Source organism: Paramormyrops kingsleyae, chromosome 3 (genome assembly GCF_048594095.1).
Source record: "Paramormyrops kingsleyae isolate MSU_618 chromosome 3, PKINGS_0.4, whole genome shotgun sequence".
Classification (NCBI taxonomy): domain Eukaryota; kingdom Metazoa; phylum Chordata; class Actinopteri; order Osteoglossiformes; family Mormyridae; genus Paramormyrops; species Paramormyrops kingsleyae.
In genome coordinates this window covers 11,690,303-11,708,142 of record NC_132799.1, presented here as the reverse complement: position 1 = coordinate 11,708,142, position 17,840 = coordinate 11,690,303, and the positions used below count along the sequence as shown (strand labels likewise).

General features: G+C 39.9%; 1 protein-coding gene across 3 annotated transcripts in view; it reads right to left on the bottom strand.

Moving 5' to 3' along the window:
- adgra1b (adhesion G protein-coupled receptor A1b) overlaps window positions 1–17,840 on the bottom strand; it is a 116,261-nt gene that overhangs the window by 88,149 nt on the left and 10,272 nt on the right. For all 3 annotated transcript variants that reach the window (XM_023841754.2, XM_023841769.2, XM_023841759.2), the window contains exons 2-3: window positions 14,672–14,743; window positions 474–545 (exon numbers count right to left, since the gene is read on the bottom strand). In XM_023841754.2, the coding sequence (XP_023697522.1) occupies window positions 474–545; window positions 14,672–14,743 (144 nt within the window). The remainder of the gene's footprint in view (window positions 1–473; window positions 546–14,671; window positions 14,744–17,840) is intronic.

Here is a 17,840-nt window from a genome sequence, read left to right as displayed (position 1 = left end):
GCTAAAATTCTTTTTAAATTAACTAAGGCTCACAGAAGACGGTAGCCAACTGACCAGAATTAAAACCAAACAACATTTGCTTGCAGTATATATGCGTGGTCTCCTTAGATGAGAGTGACATGCTTACATCAACACAGAAGTACATTCATACAGGAATCATAAATACAGAGGTGAATAAAAGGAAATTTAAAGGAACCAGTTTCTGACTGAATGCAATGGATTCCCTTAATTAGTCAACCTGATTAGCATTTTACATCCAAGAAGCAATCAACATAATTCAAGAACCTGGAAGCATCTGTTGCTGCTTGCAAACCCATCTCCCACTGATTATATTTCAGGGAACATATGGGTTGGTCACTGTAAATCCCGAATGCCTCAGTCACGCATGATTCCGGCTTTCCTCCCCCAGGCCCAAGGCTCTCTAGGGAGTGACCCCCCCACCCCCCACCATGCTGTGTACTTTTCATACTCACAGTCGCCGTAGTGAAGTAAGTCCATGGAATGCGCCAGGCTCTATAGTGCTAATTAAATTATTCTTCAAGTCTCTGTAATAAAAAGGTAAGGAGAAAGTTAGTTACATATCATGTCATAATGCCTTCATGAAATGCATCATTAGCACTAAGAAAGGAAGACTTTGTAAAAAAAAAAACTTTACCTAATTTACTGTCCCCAAAGAATATAATGACCTCCGATCATATCAGATCAGAGCTTATGACAATTATGAAATGAGCTCAGCAAATGAGGTAATCCATTTTGCACTAATACAGTAGACATATATCCAATTTATTTTAAAAAGACATTTGAATGTTTCTAGTGAATTTAAATGTCAAAAGTAGGCCCGAGAGCTTCAGCAAATAATATAATAGGTATGGGCGTAATGTGGTGCGTACTCATTTGAATTGTACCCATAACCGAGTTATTAAAGAAGGCAAGCTGAGCAACACTACAGTATTTCCAATAAATAAATTACTTTAGAGAAATGGAATAGCATAATAACCATTTTTGTTCTTTTTGACCTTTTCAGATGTCTACCTGACATTTGCTAAGCCAAAAGGTCAATCACAGGTAACCTGAATAATGTCTTGCACACGTCATGATATTGCAGTTATGTCACACATGTGTTTTCTCTAACTCAGCACCCAGCCCAACAGACTTACAACAACACAGAAAGTCCATAGAGTACAGGGGCTGCAGGCCAGATTCAAGACCAGCTGTTGTAACATTTTTATATATATACATATAATTATATATGTATATATATAATTGCAGTTATGTCACACATTAATTTATCGTTTACAGACATAGAGTTATTAACTGCTTGTCACAGGTGCTGATCTGGAGACTTTATCTGAGCGAGACCATATTCACACACAAGTTCCCTCCGGGTAATGAATCTTGTGAGATACAGCTTCACAACGCTGTTGGTATTTTCAGCATAATGTATTTTGTTAGAAGCCTTCATATCCTCCTAACAAAGAATACTTCTATAGTCTAAAGTCATTTACATTGTAACAATAAGCATGTTGCCATGTTTTCAGAATGTTTCACTTTTGCATAGTGACTATATGGCCCCATGCTATACTGTTCTCCGCTCAATGCTGGCCTGAGCATGAACAGACTTATTGATGCAGACACCCCCCCCCCCTTCCTTTCAGATTTCAACTTACTAAAAATGAATTTCATTCAAAAGCATTCCCTCTTCTTCCCAGCCAATGCAAACTTCCTGAAATTGTATCCCCGTTTCCCCTTGCTCCCATCCGCTGCAAGCGATGGGAATCAGAATTACTGGGCAGTTCTGTGGCCTACAGATGCAATATGAGGGAACTTTTTTTTCACACAGCAAGAAAACATTTAACATCTGCTGTTATTCCCAGTCTATTCCAAAATTAGGAAAAGCCATTATACATTCTAAACATATATGTGTATGTAAGACTGGATTTTAGGTTTTTTTCCCTTAAATGGTTTCACACAATGGCATTCTGCCACAGTTATTTTATTGCTGGTGGTAATATGTACTATAACTTTTGTGTGTATGACCCATGACCTCCAAAGAGTAATTATTAAAGGTTTTCCAACTCCAAAAGACATCATTATGAAACAGTGACTGATGATTCCCGATTTACAACGGTCTGTAACTCATGTACAACTGTATGAAATCAGTTACAATGTTACAATGTACTTTTACTACATTACCTCAGCCGAAGGAGGAATGAGATTTCCTTATAAGGACTACTGTATGTACATGAACTTTTTTCCAAACAAAGACATACACATCCACAAATGATGTATAGCTATATGGCTTGGCTAATCAGACATACAGCGGTAATAACTCACAGTAACCTTTCTATGTTCACCATGCCCTTAGTTCAGTTTGCTCATATTTCCAACACAACACAGGTAAGCTGTTGTTTTATTCTGTCACGCGGTTACTGCCAGTACTTTGGGTTTTATTTCATAATGTCTCTCCGCCGTAGTCATTAAACTCATAGTCTAGATTTACGCAGTTGAAAGTCTCTGATGTGTTTCACTTGTCTCATAGGTTATCACTCATCCTTTCCCCCGCAAACTCTACAATCGCTTACAAAAAGAAACGTGAGTGAAAAAGAGAATTGCCAAAATCGCTCACAAGATCCTTCATGTATAAAGGCAGCAATAACATCCACTGGACAAATGTGTCGCCTATTTAATCATACAAATTTGAATTTGATTGCCTTATATTAAATTTTACACAGTACACATATTAGCCAATATCCTGTTAAAATAAAGATTTCTCTGTATTATTGTGAAGTGACTGACAGGAAGAAAAATACGGTGTTTTGACAGAATGGAAGCAAAGTAAAATAAATAATTGTCCCTGTTTCCTGAAAGTACAGCCAGTGTGCTGCTCAGGTCAAACAGGCCACTGGAAAAAAACCGCCAATCACACACTTAAAATGTACAAAAGGGGAATAATTGCCAAGGGTGAAAACGTCCAGCTGGATAAACTCAAGGAGATGAATGTTTAAAAAACAAGCATTCCCCCCCCATCCCAAATGCTTAATGTGAAGGGTTACACTACTGCTCCCACTTCCTGCAAAGTCTTGACATAAATTCAAAAGTTTTCAGTTAATATTTCTGTGCTACTGAGGCAACTTGTAATTCTGCCCTGTATGTCCTCCTACAACTGCTGCCTGAATTCCATCTGTATTTAACATTTTTAGTCGACATCACTAATAGAAAGACATAAGTAAGCATAACAAACATTTCTTAGTCGGAATGAATAGGATGAATATGGAGAGATGCGGTTCTTTTCCGCTTGTTTTTCATGCGCCATCTGGTTCCTCGTGCCTTGCCTTTTCACAAGCCGCTAAGACCATAAAACAGATTTCAAAATCAGTGAATGATCCAGCATGTTGGACAAGCCTGTAATGAAAAGATGATGATGAAAAGAGTTGCACTGCCAGCTATGATCTGGGCAGGCCCATACAAGGGCTGCCGCACTCAGCTCCGAAACCAGTGTTGCTTTGAGCTGGAAGGCCCAAGAAAAAAAAACATATGGTTTACATTAAAATTTAATGGGGAAAACGTAATGTCATTCTGACACAGGAGTTAACTTTTTGGATAGTGATTTTCAGCACATCAATGTTGATAACTAAAGAAATAGCTACAGTCACATCAATTGTAAGTGCAGTGGGGAACTGTAATGGGCTTTTTTGAGAACAAAAAAGAAACACAGATTCCCATTAATCACTACCCACCAGAACAAAATCTGAATATATCAGTAGACACTCTGACATCCATTTGCAATGGGGGGGGGGTGTTCTGGGAGCTGTAACAGTATAACATTGGTCTGCACATGACAGTGTTTTGTCTATGAAAATAAGGGGCTACAGCCAGTTAAGCTTCAGACACCACACCGCCATCAAGAGCTTGAGACAGACAATTTGGTGCTACTCCAAAAGGCTAAGACCCTGGATCCGATAGCAGAGCATGAATTCAGCAAAGAACAAATAGAGAGTCAAATAGATACCGAATGAAAGTTGAAAATGAAGACAAGGCTATTAGTCAGTGTAGCCTGCAGCTAAAGCACCAAATGCAAAATAAAATTAAATAAATGAAATCACATACCAAAAAACTCACAGGTGAGAACTGCAGAGAGGTTTTCTGATGGACAGGTTGATTTCCTCTATATATATATATATATATATATATATATATATATATATATATCATCATCAGCTATAGCCTCATCCAGGGCTAGACCCATGAATTACAGCAAGCTCTCTGCTGTATGATTTTTTTTTACAAAATAAAGGTCAAGAAGGACTACCCCCAAAGCTGTAAATGTTTAAATGCAGTAGGTGAATATTCATATTACATAATCGCCTTATCACAATTATTTGAACTGACCACGACATTTTGCATGAACACTAATCATTTCCATTCACCTGTATAAAATAATCTGAATGAAACATTCAGCCATAAATTTTCCGAAACCGCTTGTCCTATTCAGGATGGGGGGGGGGGATCCAGAGACTCTCCCGGAGGCTACGGGCACAAGGAAGGGAACAACTCAGGATGGGGCGCCAACCCATCACAGCTGAATGAATCAAAAATGTCATATTTCTGTTGGTGTTCCCATGTCATTTTCTAGCGTGTAATGTTTGACTGGCCCACGTTCAGTGATCACCATCTTCTCAATGATCATCATTCTCATCATCATCTTCCGCATCTGAACCAAATTCAAGTGCCCTACTTGCACCTCATACAGCATTGCATTTCACGACATATTTTACAACGGTGCCTGATGGGATATTCTGTAATGGCCTGAAATGAAAGCCTGAGCCCGCGGCCTGCAGCAAAGTCACTGCGAGCCAAAACCCGACCCAGGCCAAGTAGTACTAGCAAATCTAAAATCCGAACCCGACCTGTACGTGAAATTGTGGAAATATTAGTCATATGCGTATAAAGACATTTGGGAGCTTTTGTCATATTTCTTCCATTGCTGGTTGGATGCTCACTAGGTAGCTGGTAGACAAGATAGAGAGGATGGGGGGGGGGTATGGAAAGCACAAACAAGCAAAAAAAAAAAACCAGCAAGTGCAAAAAGTGATTTGCACATTAAAAAAATATACTACAATATATGCATAAAAAACTAAACCAACCCACCCCCCCAACTGGCAAAATCAACACAATAAAGCATTTTATCCGACTAGAAACACAATTTAACGTTAAAATATAGGCAAATGAAACATAAAGCAGTGCAAGAATTTCTTCCATTTTTCAAAAAGTTACTAATATCTTGTTGGATGGTTAGAACACTGCCTCAGGTCTCAAACCCCTCATCAGAGGCATGCCAGCCCTTCCACGCATTTATTACATTTCACCACCAGCTAACTTTTAAGTTTATGAGTAAAATAATTTTAAGGTATTGATTAGCCGAATGTGGAAAGCTAAAATTCTACACAAGGACTGATTTCCTTGAGAGCAGAGAGAGCTATGGCAAAGCTGTAACATTTTTATATTTTCACATATATTTTCTGCACAGTACCCCAAAATTGTACAGCAGTGTTTAAGAAATAAGTAAAATAAAAACTTCACAAACATGTCAAAAGAAAAGCATGTCAGATACAGAGACAATTGAATTTGTTTTAAAGTCCTTAGTTACAACAAATTACCCAGTTAAAAAAAAAAATCTTTGCTTTATTTTGACTATTCTTAAAGCCGCATGACATGTATCAAAAATGTTGTATCGCTAAAGCTGTAGTGCTTTTCCTGGGCTCCTCTCCAGCTGTGGCTGACTGTTAGCCTTTGTGGAGGTAATAGAGATTATATGGGGGCCATAGCAGCCCCCCCCCCCCCCCCCAGTCCCCTAAATGGTGTTGCTCACATGTAAATAACTCATCTAACCTTTTGGCTCCATTTGCCTTTTCTAAAACCGACGTTTCATATTCAGCGTTTCATGTTGCCTCCACAAGCCACTGATGCTCCAGACAGAGGAAGCGGAGCAGTAGAAGGAGCAAATGAAATGGGCAGTGTGGGCCGCCCTAACTGAGCCCGCATTTTAATGTTGACTGAGTCATGCTTCTCCTGGGATAAAGGGAAAAGAACACTAACTGGCTTTGTGAGTCACTGGAGGGAGTGACGACGGCGTGAAAGCCACCCAAAAGGCAGCAGCTGCAGCCAGCTTGGCCTACAGATTTGCAGCAACCTATAGGTCAAATACAGTCATTTTATTATTCAAATAAAGCAATTATTCAAAATGATTCAAATGTAATCATTACATTAAGCGTTTTCTGCAATCGGCCAGTTATGAATACTACTGACTACAACAGTAGTATCTCAAAAAAGCATGTTTGTGCTAACTTCATTATGATTATTACATTTCTTCTTTTAGCATATTTTCAGTGATCAAAAGAAAAACCATGATTTTAGGAGTAATGAGTCCAGATCCAAAATTACTACACTATGACCTGGGCTAACACTAGCTTTGTTTTAAATATCCCACACTGTTTTGTGATTAAAGACTTTTAGAAAGAAAATATATGAGCACAGAACTTGTAATGGCAGAAACACCATATAACAGATCAATCCGTCAACGGATAGCATCCGGGAAGCTATACAGTACGCTACTCTTACCTCCGCTGTTGTCAGTGTTCATGACACCACAATTATAAGAATTTCCTCCAGGACACCTGACAGAGTAGCAAAGAGCCAACGACTACTCCCACTAAGAAGAACACAAATGCCCACTGCATGTTAGCCAAAAACCAAACCACCTCTATGATCCTCTGATGATGTATGATGAGTTCTAGAACAGTGCTCTATGACCAGATAAACGAAATGTGGAACTTTTTTAGCTATCAAAGGCTTTGTTATGTCTGGCCAAGTACTACCAAGAGATACTACATAAAATTGTTATGATGTACAATTCTCCATAGTTTTGGTTGACTGTTTCAGGCTCAGTCTATTGTAAATTCACAGTGAATATATCAATTCAAAAATTATTTCTCATTCAACATTATATTGTAATATAATCATACATGAATACATTCCAAACTTAGAGGTCATCCAAGCTGAAAACCTCAATCGCAGAATGTTAAACCCAATAACTATCTCGTATGAAATATTATGGTTTCCTTGGAAGAATAATGATATTACATTCCCAAAACACTCAGCAATGGTTTTACACGACTCTTTCCAACAGATCCTTAAAGTATGTTTTCAGTGTGGTCAGGTGGTTGGAATAAAAACTGAATTTACTTCAAGGGAACAGCTGTTGTCAGTTTTTCATCATTTTATTGTTCTTTAGTTTTTGATAATCTAAGAAAGGTCTTGAGCTGACCAAGAACTACCTGTACATGGAAATAGTGGCACAGTAAATTCATGAAACTATAGTGTTGCAGTAATACAGTATAACCGTGGCATTCCATGATATTATGTACCTATAGATGACAATCCCTTAGTATCAACCCTACTATGCTGCTGATGCAAAGTTTCCAACACAATTCTGAAACTGAGGTAAGTCAAAACCATTATCACGGCAACAGACTACACTGGAGTTTTATCAAGAATATTTACGCATCAGAAAAAAATGTACACCACAACCAGCAGTCATACTTGAATAACAGCCACTTGACAAGAAATACGACTTGCTGATTAATACCCTCATTGCCGGCACAATAATGGTTATGAAAGAAGCAAAGAATTTTTATTCCCTTCCATGTTTTAAATTAAACACATCCACATGAACTTGACGGCATCCTTTTATTTTTTGTTGAAGGACCACAGCAAGATAAATTAGAATGGGCTTTTCAACAGATGCTCGTTATACTTAAATGAGCAGCTGTTGATTAAACATGATTGTACATTTTCTAAACTAACTGACCAAATAAAACTCCCACCTGATTTTCAGAAATTATAAACCTCTAAAAAACTAAAAGAAAAAGACTCAAGAAAAAACGTTTAATATGTCATTTTAACAGCCTATCCTTAAAATGGACTGATTGCACTGAAAATCTATCAAAAATATCAAAAACATGTTGCATCATTGTTGGAGTGAAAATAATACATTTATAAAATGTATGGCTTCAGTGCATGCTTGATATAAAATACCCCAAATGCAACTCTGGTTACTACGTACTAGACATCATTTCCACAAATCGTTATTTTGCTTACTGTTCCTCTCCTACACCACTGTTAATACAGCATAAGGAATGTAAAGATCTGATATACAGTACTTCCAGAAATTCTCCCAGGTGTATGCATTGCTAAAACTGAAATCATTGTTTTTAAGGAAAAGCCCTGTACTGAAGCTGGATCACCAGATCATGCTATGTCCCATTTTCATAATTAAAACATTTTAAAATTAAAAATAAAAAAATTTGCATTAAATATTTGCACATTCATTTGCATTGACTCTCAGCTTCCAATAATCATCTGATCGACTTCTTGCTGAATTTAAGTGGCCCCACTATGTCCTTCATGGCCATCCGTGAGATGCAAGGGGGAGTTTCTTTCACTGGCTTCTCCAATACAGACCTGTTAGCTTTTATATTTCCTCTGCGAAGTTGTCATAAACTTGCTTGCTTGTGAAATACCAAATGTCCCTACCCTCACCTATGGTCATGAGCTATGGGTAATGACCGAAAGAATGAGATCGCGAATACAGGTGGCCGAAATGAGGTTTCTCCGCAGGGTGCCTGGGCTCTCCCTTAGGGATAGGGTGAGAAGTTTGGATATCCGTGAGGGTGTCAGAGTAGAACCGCTGCTTCTTCACGTCGAAAGGAGCCAGTTGAGGTGGTTTGGACACCTGGTGCGGATGCCTCCTGGGCGGCTACCCGGAGAGGTTTTCCGTGCATGTCCTACAGGGAGGAGGCCCCGGGGCAGACCCAGGACTCGCTGGAGGGATTATATCTCTCAGCTGGCCTGGGAACGCCTCGGTGTCCCCCCCGAGGAGCTGGTAGAGGTACCTGGGGAGAGGGAGGTCTGGGTATCTCTCCTGAAGCTGCTACCCCTACGACCCGAACCCCGCACAAGCGGCAGATAATGGATGGATAGATGGATGGAAATACTAAATGAAATGTAATTGATTCCATTGAATGAAACACATGGCACTATACAATTTTAAAGGAACACTTTCCAATTCCATATATAGGTTAAACTAAATAGGAAGATATTTCTATACACCACATAGGACGAATAAAAAAAAACAGGAAAATGTATATATCTGACACAAAATGTTAACAAACTTAAAAAGATATATCTCTATATACAGAATACACACACACATATATGTATGTGTGTACTGTATATATATATACTGTACACACACACACACACACACACAATATGTGTACACCCACACACTCACTTGATTTATACTTCATGGTGCCAGACATAGTAGATCCAACATCTAAGAAATAGCCGCCATTGAAGGATTTTCACAAAGTACAGTTTCTACATACGATGGTGCAATAAACAAAAAAGATCCATACAGTGGCAATTTTGACAGCAAAAACAACTTATTATTGACAATGGTCAGAGGGGAATGGCTAGACTTGTTAAAGTCAACAGGAAGGGCAAACATGTCATAGACCAAACTCCATAGCTGCCAGCATCTTGAATCACTGCTTTGAAGAATTCAGGCTGTTCTGTATTCAAAAGGGGGTCATAGGCAGGCTACTGTTTATATATGTGCGGTCTCATTTAGTAATTGCTTATGACACATTTAGCAGTTAGAGCTGTACCCAAATGTTAGGGAATTTTGATCTACTCTTCTATGAAAGCCGTTTACATTCAAGCTTATAAGCATGAGCTATTTATTTGAGGTTTTACCACAAAATCCAAACTATTAACTTCCCTGTTTCCTCAATTGGGCTGGTGTAGTTGTTTGAGATCTTTGTCTTGCTGAGTAAGTAATAGTAATAGTGTTTCAGCTTAAAATGGCATAACATTCCATTGTAAAATTGGTACAGAATTTTTTGTTTATGGTCCCTTCAATGGCAAGTTGTCCTGGTCCTGCTGTTGCAAAGCATACTCAACCCATGACAGTACCACTAGGGTTGACTGATGGTATGATTTTCTTGGTGTGGAATGCAATGTAGTACTTGGCCAGACATAACAAAGCCTTTGATAGCTAAAAAAGTTCCACATTTCGTTTATCTGGTCATAGAGCACTGTTCTAGAACTCATCATACATCATCAGAGGATCATAGAGGTGGTTTGGTTTTTGGCTAACATGCAGTGGGCATTTGTGTTCTTCTTAGTGGGAGTAGTCGTTGGCTCTTTGCTACTCTGTCAGGTGTCCTGGAGGAAATTCTTATAATTGTGGTGTCATGAACACTGACAACAGCAGAGGTAAGAGTAGCGTACTGTAGCTTCCCGGATGCTACTCTCTGCAGTTCCCTGTGTAATTTCACACCTTGTTTTGAAAATATTTTGGACAGACATTCATGGGTAGATTAAATACTTTCCAAAACTTTATCCATTTGCTCTGGCTATAGATTTATGGAGCCACTACATTTCTCAAATGACTTTGTATCCCTTAACTCTTACTAACAGCTTTTTCCCACAAGTCCTCAGGATTTTATTTTGATTATCACAAGTTGTGAGTCTAGAACATGTGACAACTTCATTCCAATGTAATGGGCAAAGTTAATTACTTTAAAATTGGATAGCAGTTGGCTTTTTTTTTTTAACTAGGTTTCAAACATCTGCCCCTAATTATCTTTTTTGGGTTAAGTTAATTAGGGGGTTCAATAACTTTCTCACACCTGTTTATTAAAAAACAAAACACCAAACTCATTTTTTATATATTGCTACAAGCCCTGTGTTTGTGTTTGTGGGTAATTGAGTGTGCCTTGCATTGCACTAGCTCTCTGTCCAGAGTATAACCCAGCTTCCTGCTCTATGCTAACTTGGATAGGCTACAGCCCCTCTATCATGCTGATCAGTGATTGGAAGATATTTAGATTGCTAAGACTGACTTGACTATATTAAGACTGAAAATTAAGAAAATATGCTAAATGTCAGAAAGGGCTTAATATTAATTTGACGTAAATTAACTGGAACTAACTTTTAGCACTCTATTAACAAGAGTACAAGACTAAGTAAAATAATACTTTTTTACATAAACCACCAATGGAAAATATGGACAGGTTAGGTGGAAGTTCAAGGCTGACAAGTTGACAAATCATCTCCTTAATCTGACGTGTGTCTCAGTGTTGCATAATCGAGATGCTTAGATGACTCTTTTTACATAACCTCTCCTCTATTCCTGCTTCATGTACAAACTACCCTGTGATCCTGCGATTATACCATTTTCTTTTTATCCACAAATACTCATGCACAAACATTAACAGAAGCATGGAGGAACTCCAGATTCATCAGTTGCTTCTGGGTAAAGTTCTTACTGTACAAAAAAAAGCAATTTAGATTTCAAAGCTAGTTCTTTCTTTGGTTTTTGATGGTGTGTGGCTGTGGCTGTGATCGGGTGCCGGTTCAAATCCTGTGGCTGACAGAGTGATTTTACCTTGGGCCCCTTGGGCAAGGCCCTTAACCCCCAATCACCCCGGGGAATGTCTGGTCTTGCTTTCTGAATTGTGCGCTGCTTTGGATAAAAGCATCTGCTAAATCTATAAATTAAATGTATTCATGATGGGACTCTCTGTTTCACTGACGTCCATTACCACGGGACAAGATCTGAAGTTTGAGATAATAGGCATATAACCAGCTGACTTTCCATACATTTTTCATATAGTTTTTTTTCAGGTAATCAGAAAGACTTTCCTTAAACAGCAACTGCAAAAATTAGGCTTGAGCAGATGGTTTGTGTGCAATCACACACATAATATATGCAGCAAGAGGTCATACTCATGCCTGACCCCTCAATAGAGTTTATGTCATTAAGTGGTGGCTAAAAGCCCATCCTCTATCAGTTGTGCTTCTGAAGGGGGCTGGCATGACCCACAAATGCCAGTGTTTCCCAATCCCGTCCTCAGGAATCCACAGTTCCGGGAGCTAGGAGGAAGCAAAATGTGGACTGTTTATGGGTCCCCAAGGCCCGAGCTGGGAAACAGTAGAATAGGAGAACTAGCAGGTTTTACATATGAGCAGCTGGCACAAAGCACAAGCAAAGAGGTAAAAATGATACTTATCAGTTGATGAATAAATTATAATAGTACAAACTGACAAGAGACTGGGAATCATGAGGAGAGTGTGAGGATGGGCCGAGGTTTGTAGTCAAGCCCTTCTACTCATTTTTAATTAAGTGTAGTAAATGTGTGAAGCAAGTGTGCTGGGTGTTAGAGAAACAGTGAGGCCGGCAGCACTGGCGTGTTTCTGCGGCTTCACAAGTCGGCTCATTTAAGTTAGAGTCAAACAGCATTTTGTAAGTTGCTCAGTTCGCCTGACTGTGTCATCCCAAGGGTGCCAATAAAGTCGTCCGATTCAGTCCCCCTTGTGAATCCGTTCACCACCATGAAGAACCTGGTTTTCCACACATTTCCATTCTGACATACAAAGCCCTTGATACGTGATAGAAAAGGCAATGACAACTATAGGCATGTTACATTCATTCGTCGGTACTAGCCTAGACAAACCACCAGCCTTCTCCAAAGCATGCCTCCTTTGTTACAGAAGAGTTTATATAACATAGTATTTTACATATAGTCATAAATATGCTAACCGAGGTACTCATATGGTACACGAGCAGAGGTCCTGAAATGTCAGCAGAGGCTGAAGTCTGCTTTGTAGTTGTTTCCAACAGTTGTATCTTTTGCAATGAAAACCATAGACTGTATAACAGTAGCATTTTTAAATGAAATATGTTTTTACACACATTACTATATGGAGGGCAGAATATGTAGCCTTTAAAAGTCATCCATCCTTCTATCTTTCTTCTAACTGAATATCCTGGTTAGGATCACCGGGAGATGGTGTAGGGGGATGAAGCAGCACAGGGCACAAGGCTGTGGTACACCCCAGAGGGAATGCCAATCCATCACAGGGCACAAGGCTGCTGTATACCCCAGAGGGAATGCCAATCCATCACAGGACACAAGGCTGTGGTATACCCCAGAGGGAATGCCAATCCATCACAGGGCACAAGGCTGTGGTATACCCCAGAGGGAATGCCAATCCATCACAGGGCACAAGGCTGTTGTATACCCCAGAGGGAATGCCAGTCCATCACAGGGCACAAGGCTGTTGTATACCCCAGATGGGATGCCAGTCCATCACAGGGCACAAGGCTGTGGTATACCCCAGAGGGAATGCCAGTCCATCACAGGGCACAAGGCTGTGGTATACCCCAGAGGGAATGCCAATCCATCACAGGGCACAAGGCTGTTGTATACCCCAGAGGGAATGCCAGTCCATCACAGGGCACAAGGCTGTGGTATACCCCAGAGGGAATGCCAATCCATCACAGGGCACAAGGCTGTGGTATACCCCAGAGGGAATGCCAATCCATCACAGGGCACAAGGCTGTTGTATACCCCAGAGGGAATGCCAATCCATCACAGGGCACAAGGCTGTTGTATACCCCAGAGGGAATGCCAGTCCATCACAGGGCACAAGGCTGTGGTATACCCAAGAGGGAATGCCAGTCCATCACAGGGCACAAGGCTGTTGTATACCCCAGAGGGAATGCCAGTCCATCACAGGGCACAAGGCTGTGGTATACCCAAGAGGGAATGCCAGTCCATCACAGGGCACAAGGCTGTTGTATACCCCAGATGGAATGCCAGTCCATCACAGGGCACAAGGCTGTGGTATACCCAAGAGGGAATGCCAGTCCATCACAGGGCACAAGACTGTTGTATACCCCAGATGGGATGCCAGTCCATCACAGGGCACAAGGCTGTGGTATACCCCAGAGGGAATGCCAGTCCATCACAGGGCATAAGGCTGCTGTATACCCCAGATGGGATGCCAGTCCATCACAGGGCACAAGGCTGCTGTATACCCCAGATGGGATGCCAGTCCATCACAGGGCACAAGGCTGTGCACTCAAACACAATCATGCTCTATGAACAATTTACAGACATCTTAAAACTCAAAATTGTACAATAAAATTTACTGTGAAGACTTTGCTATCCTAAAAATAATCTGGGGAGAAAAAATAGCCGAAAACAGCTGAAAATGATGGTACATCATGACCTAATACACAAATACGAATCACTGACTCATGTATTTATCATATTTTAACATTTGTAACGCTATAATGTCTTACATGTTGCACCATATAAAGGGAAAGTGCTTTGCTTCCGGTCATGTGACATAATAATAATTTTTACAAGGTTTTTCAGAGAAGTTTTAACAGGAGATCCAAAATGCCCAGGATAAGTGGTTAGAAGGTGGATGGATGAATGGATGGATGGATGGATGGATGGATGGATGGATCAATCGATAAGGGCTTTGAATCAGTGAATGTGACTAAAATGAAAGACATGACTAGTTTGTTTAAATGCAGGACAAAATGTAATATGTTTTTGAATTAAGGCAGGCCATCACTGCATCATGCTCATCAGATCTGATGTTATTGATCTCCCACCAACCCCCATGGAAGGATCAGTAATTATTACTGCAGCTGTATATGTAACAGATGGAATTACTTTTTTTCTTCAGATAAATGCAAGAGGTAGACGGTGTGCGCAACACAATTAAGAAGAAACGATCAATTACTCACAGTCTCTCAAGATGTGAAAGACCAAAGAAAGAGTCATTTTTCAATATGGAGATCTTGTTATTACTGAGGATCCTGTGGAGAGAAAAAGCAGAGAAAGATACTGAGCCACAAGCGAAAATACATTTTAAAGATTACACAAATATAGAAAAAAGTTATTTGTCTGAAGACCCATTAATACATGATTTAGACATGTCACACACAAACAAAATACTTGAGGGGAAACCCTTAAGGACTTTCACTGTTCCAGACAAACCAAGTCCAAACTGGACTAGCCAATACCAGTACTGGAAAAGACCATATTCAGACTGTAGTAAAATATTACTCATTTCATGTATGGATTCTAAACAGGATATTGCAGGACTCTCCACTTTCAATCAAATGGGACATATTTGGCAGAAGCTTAACAGTGGGTGAGGCTTTGAATGAGAAAAACTCAGCCATTGATTCCATAAGTGATTGAATAACCAATTATTATAGTTATTTATTTATTTTAACTGAAAAGGAAGTGCTGTCTTTCCTGGACCACAGAACTGTGAGTTAAAAGGTACAAACTGCCAGTGATTAATAAGGCATTCATTCTTGGCAAGCTCTGCATTATTTGAAATGCTTTTCAAAATGACATTTCTGGATTTCATATTTGTTGAAATATCGATCTCTCATACGAGACATTATATCATTCTGTCTGCAGAAGGACTACAGTCTCAAGAGCAGCTGCAGCAGGTGAATGAGTGTGGAAACCCGCTTTACATGCAGAGGCCTACACATCCTCTCTTCTGCCGCGCTATTCCCAAGGTGCTGAAGGTCAGATTCCCCCCTCTGCCGTTTTTTCCTTAACAAGGTCAAAACTTTCACTTGTGGGACTGATCTCAAGTTGTGAGAAAACCTATGATGTGCTCTGTAACGCAACGAAGGCTTTGGTGAGTTAGCACACTGCCATCATTGTAAAACCTTGCAAAATTACAGTTTAACCTAAATGCAAGAAAAAAATGCTAATTTAGAACAACTAGCCGGAAGATAAAATAAAATATAAACTGCATTAAAATGTGGACCAGGGAGTGTCAATTCTCCAAGCCCGTTTGTGATTTTCATAGACAGGATATTAAAGGGCAGCCGTAGCTGAAAGATCGTCCAATATGGGGATTCTAGAAATACCCAATATCTGCAGATGATGTCATGCCTTTTAGCCAATCACCGCCTCCAGCTCCAAATCCAAATCTTTGGTACTTGCTCAGAAAGGAGTGGATTGCTCCTTTCAGTTGTGGGGGGGGGGGGGGGGGGAGTTTCCCCTTAATGATGCAGTTCAAGTACCTTGAGATCTTGTGCACAAGTGATGGTCGGACAGAAAATGATGTTGATCTAGAGACCAGTTCAGACACAGCAGTTTTGCAAGCACTGTGGAGGTACGTAATGGTGAAGCAGGAGTTAAATCATCATACCAGCCAATTTACATCCCTATTGTCACCTATGGACATGAACTGTGGTAAAGGTGAGGAGTATGTAGATCTGAAACAACCTAGTAACAAAGCTGCTCCTCCATCAGATTGAGGAAGGTCAGCTGAGGTAGCTCGGGCATCTTATAATAATGCCACCTGGTCAGCTCCCAAGGGTCACTGGCTATGTAAGCATTATGGTAAGCAAATGCATATTGCATTGTAACTGTCATGTTTTGAACACCATGCAATAATTAAGAAACATATGCTACTATGTTGTGTAATCTGGGCATAACTGAGATACACATGCTTTGACTCGATGCAAAAAAAAATATTTTTAAACTAGATTTTTAAACAGCAGCATTGTACTGTATTCCCAGAAGTGCCCTGTCATTTGTTTCAGATATCTAAGCCATACTAGTCCCACACTCATCAGCTTGTACAATTTGTATGAGTATTGGATGGATCAGGTCGAAATGTGAAAGTGAAGTGCAATGTCTAGAATAACTGGATGGATCACCTGGGAATGTAAAACTAAATAAATGTGTTTTTACCTGAATGCTGTGAGTTCTTGTTGTGATATACATGTAGGCCTGAAAGTATACTTATTCATGTATCGCACATTCTACTATGATAATTTACAGAATATTTCCCCACCAATTAGGTGGTTACTTGTATTGCTTTGTGTATATTTTAATGCCCAGGTTTGAAAATGCCATTTATTATATTATTTATATGTTTTATATCCTTAAATGAGGGTGGCATGAGCGCTGTTGCCTCACACCTCTGGGATCTGGGTTTGAGTCTCAGCCAGGGTTCCATGTGTGTGGAGTTTGCATGTTCCCCCATGTTGTTGTGGGATTTCCTCCAGGTACTCCCATTTCTCCCTCATACATATACTGTAGGCACATTTCACCTACAACATTAGCAAAAACAGGTCATAGATCTACACAGACAAAATCCACACATTTTTTGCGTTGTTTCAGTTTTTAGTGCAGTTATCACGTCTGATTTGCTTGCATTTGCAGTGAATGTCACTGCAGTCTGGCCCCTGGAAACTGAACACACGTGTCCCCGAAGTGCCAGACTTATGCCCAGTGTGAGCACTTTGATAGCACTTTGCTGCATTTGTCACAACGAGCAAATGGCAAGTGGTTCACTTTGTGGTCACTTACTATAAAAAGGACTGCCAGATATCAGATTTCCCTTTACTTAGTTTGACATTAAGTACTTATATAGTTTTACGGTCGCCTTTCCTGAAGCTGGCACATCCTCGGGCATTAAAGATTTTCATGCCACTCTGCCACCATTAGCCAGGCTCTCACGAGGGACTTTTAAATTGCTAACGTCCTTCCGAAAGTTCCAGGACAGGCTGGCTGTGCAAAAGCCAGATAAGGCATAGTAGCCTGTTATTCTTTTAATCAGTGAAATTTTAAGGTAACTTTCTATTCACTCGCAAATATAAACAAAAGTTTGATAAAAACAACAAATAAAGTATATTTGAACAGTACTTGAAATATTTTGTCCCCCACCCCCAAATTCAAAAATGAAAATTACAGATTTCAATTTTGGTTAAGTCATTATCTTAACAGGATGAAGTGTCAAAAGTTTTTTTTGTTATCACTATGCGGCGCTGCTTCAATTTGAGGTTGATCCTCAACGTAATTCCTGTGCACGGTTTTGAAAACAATCTGGCAAACTGTTTTTAAGCTTTTGGCTCACATACCAAACCGTCTGTA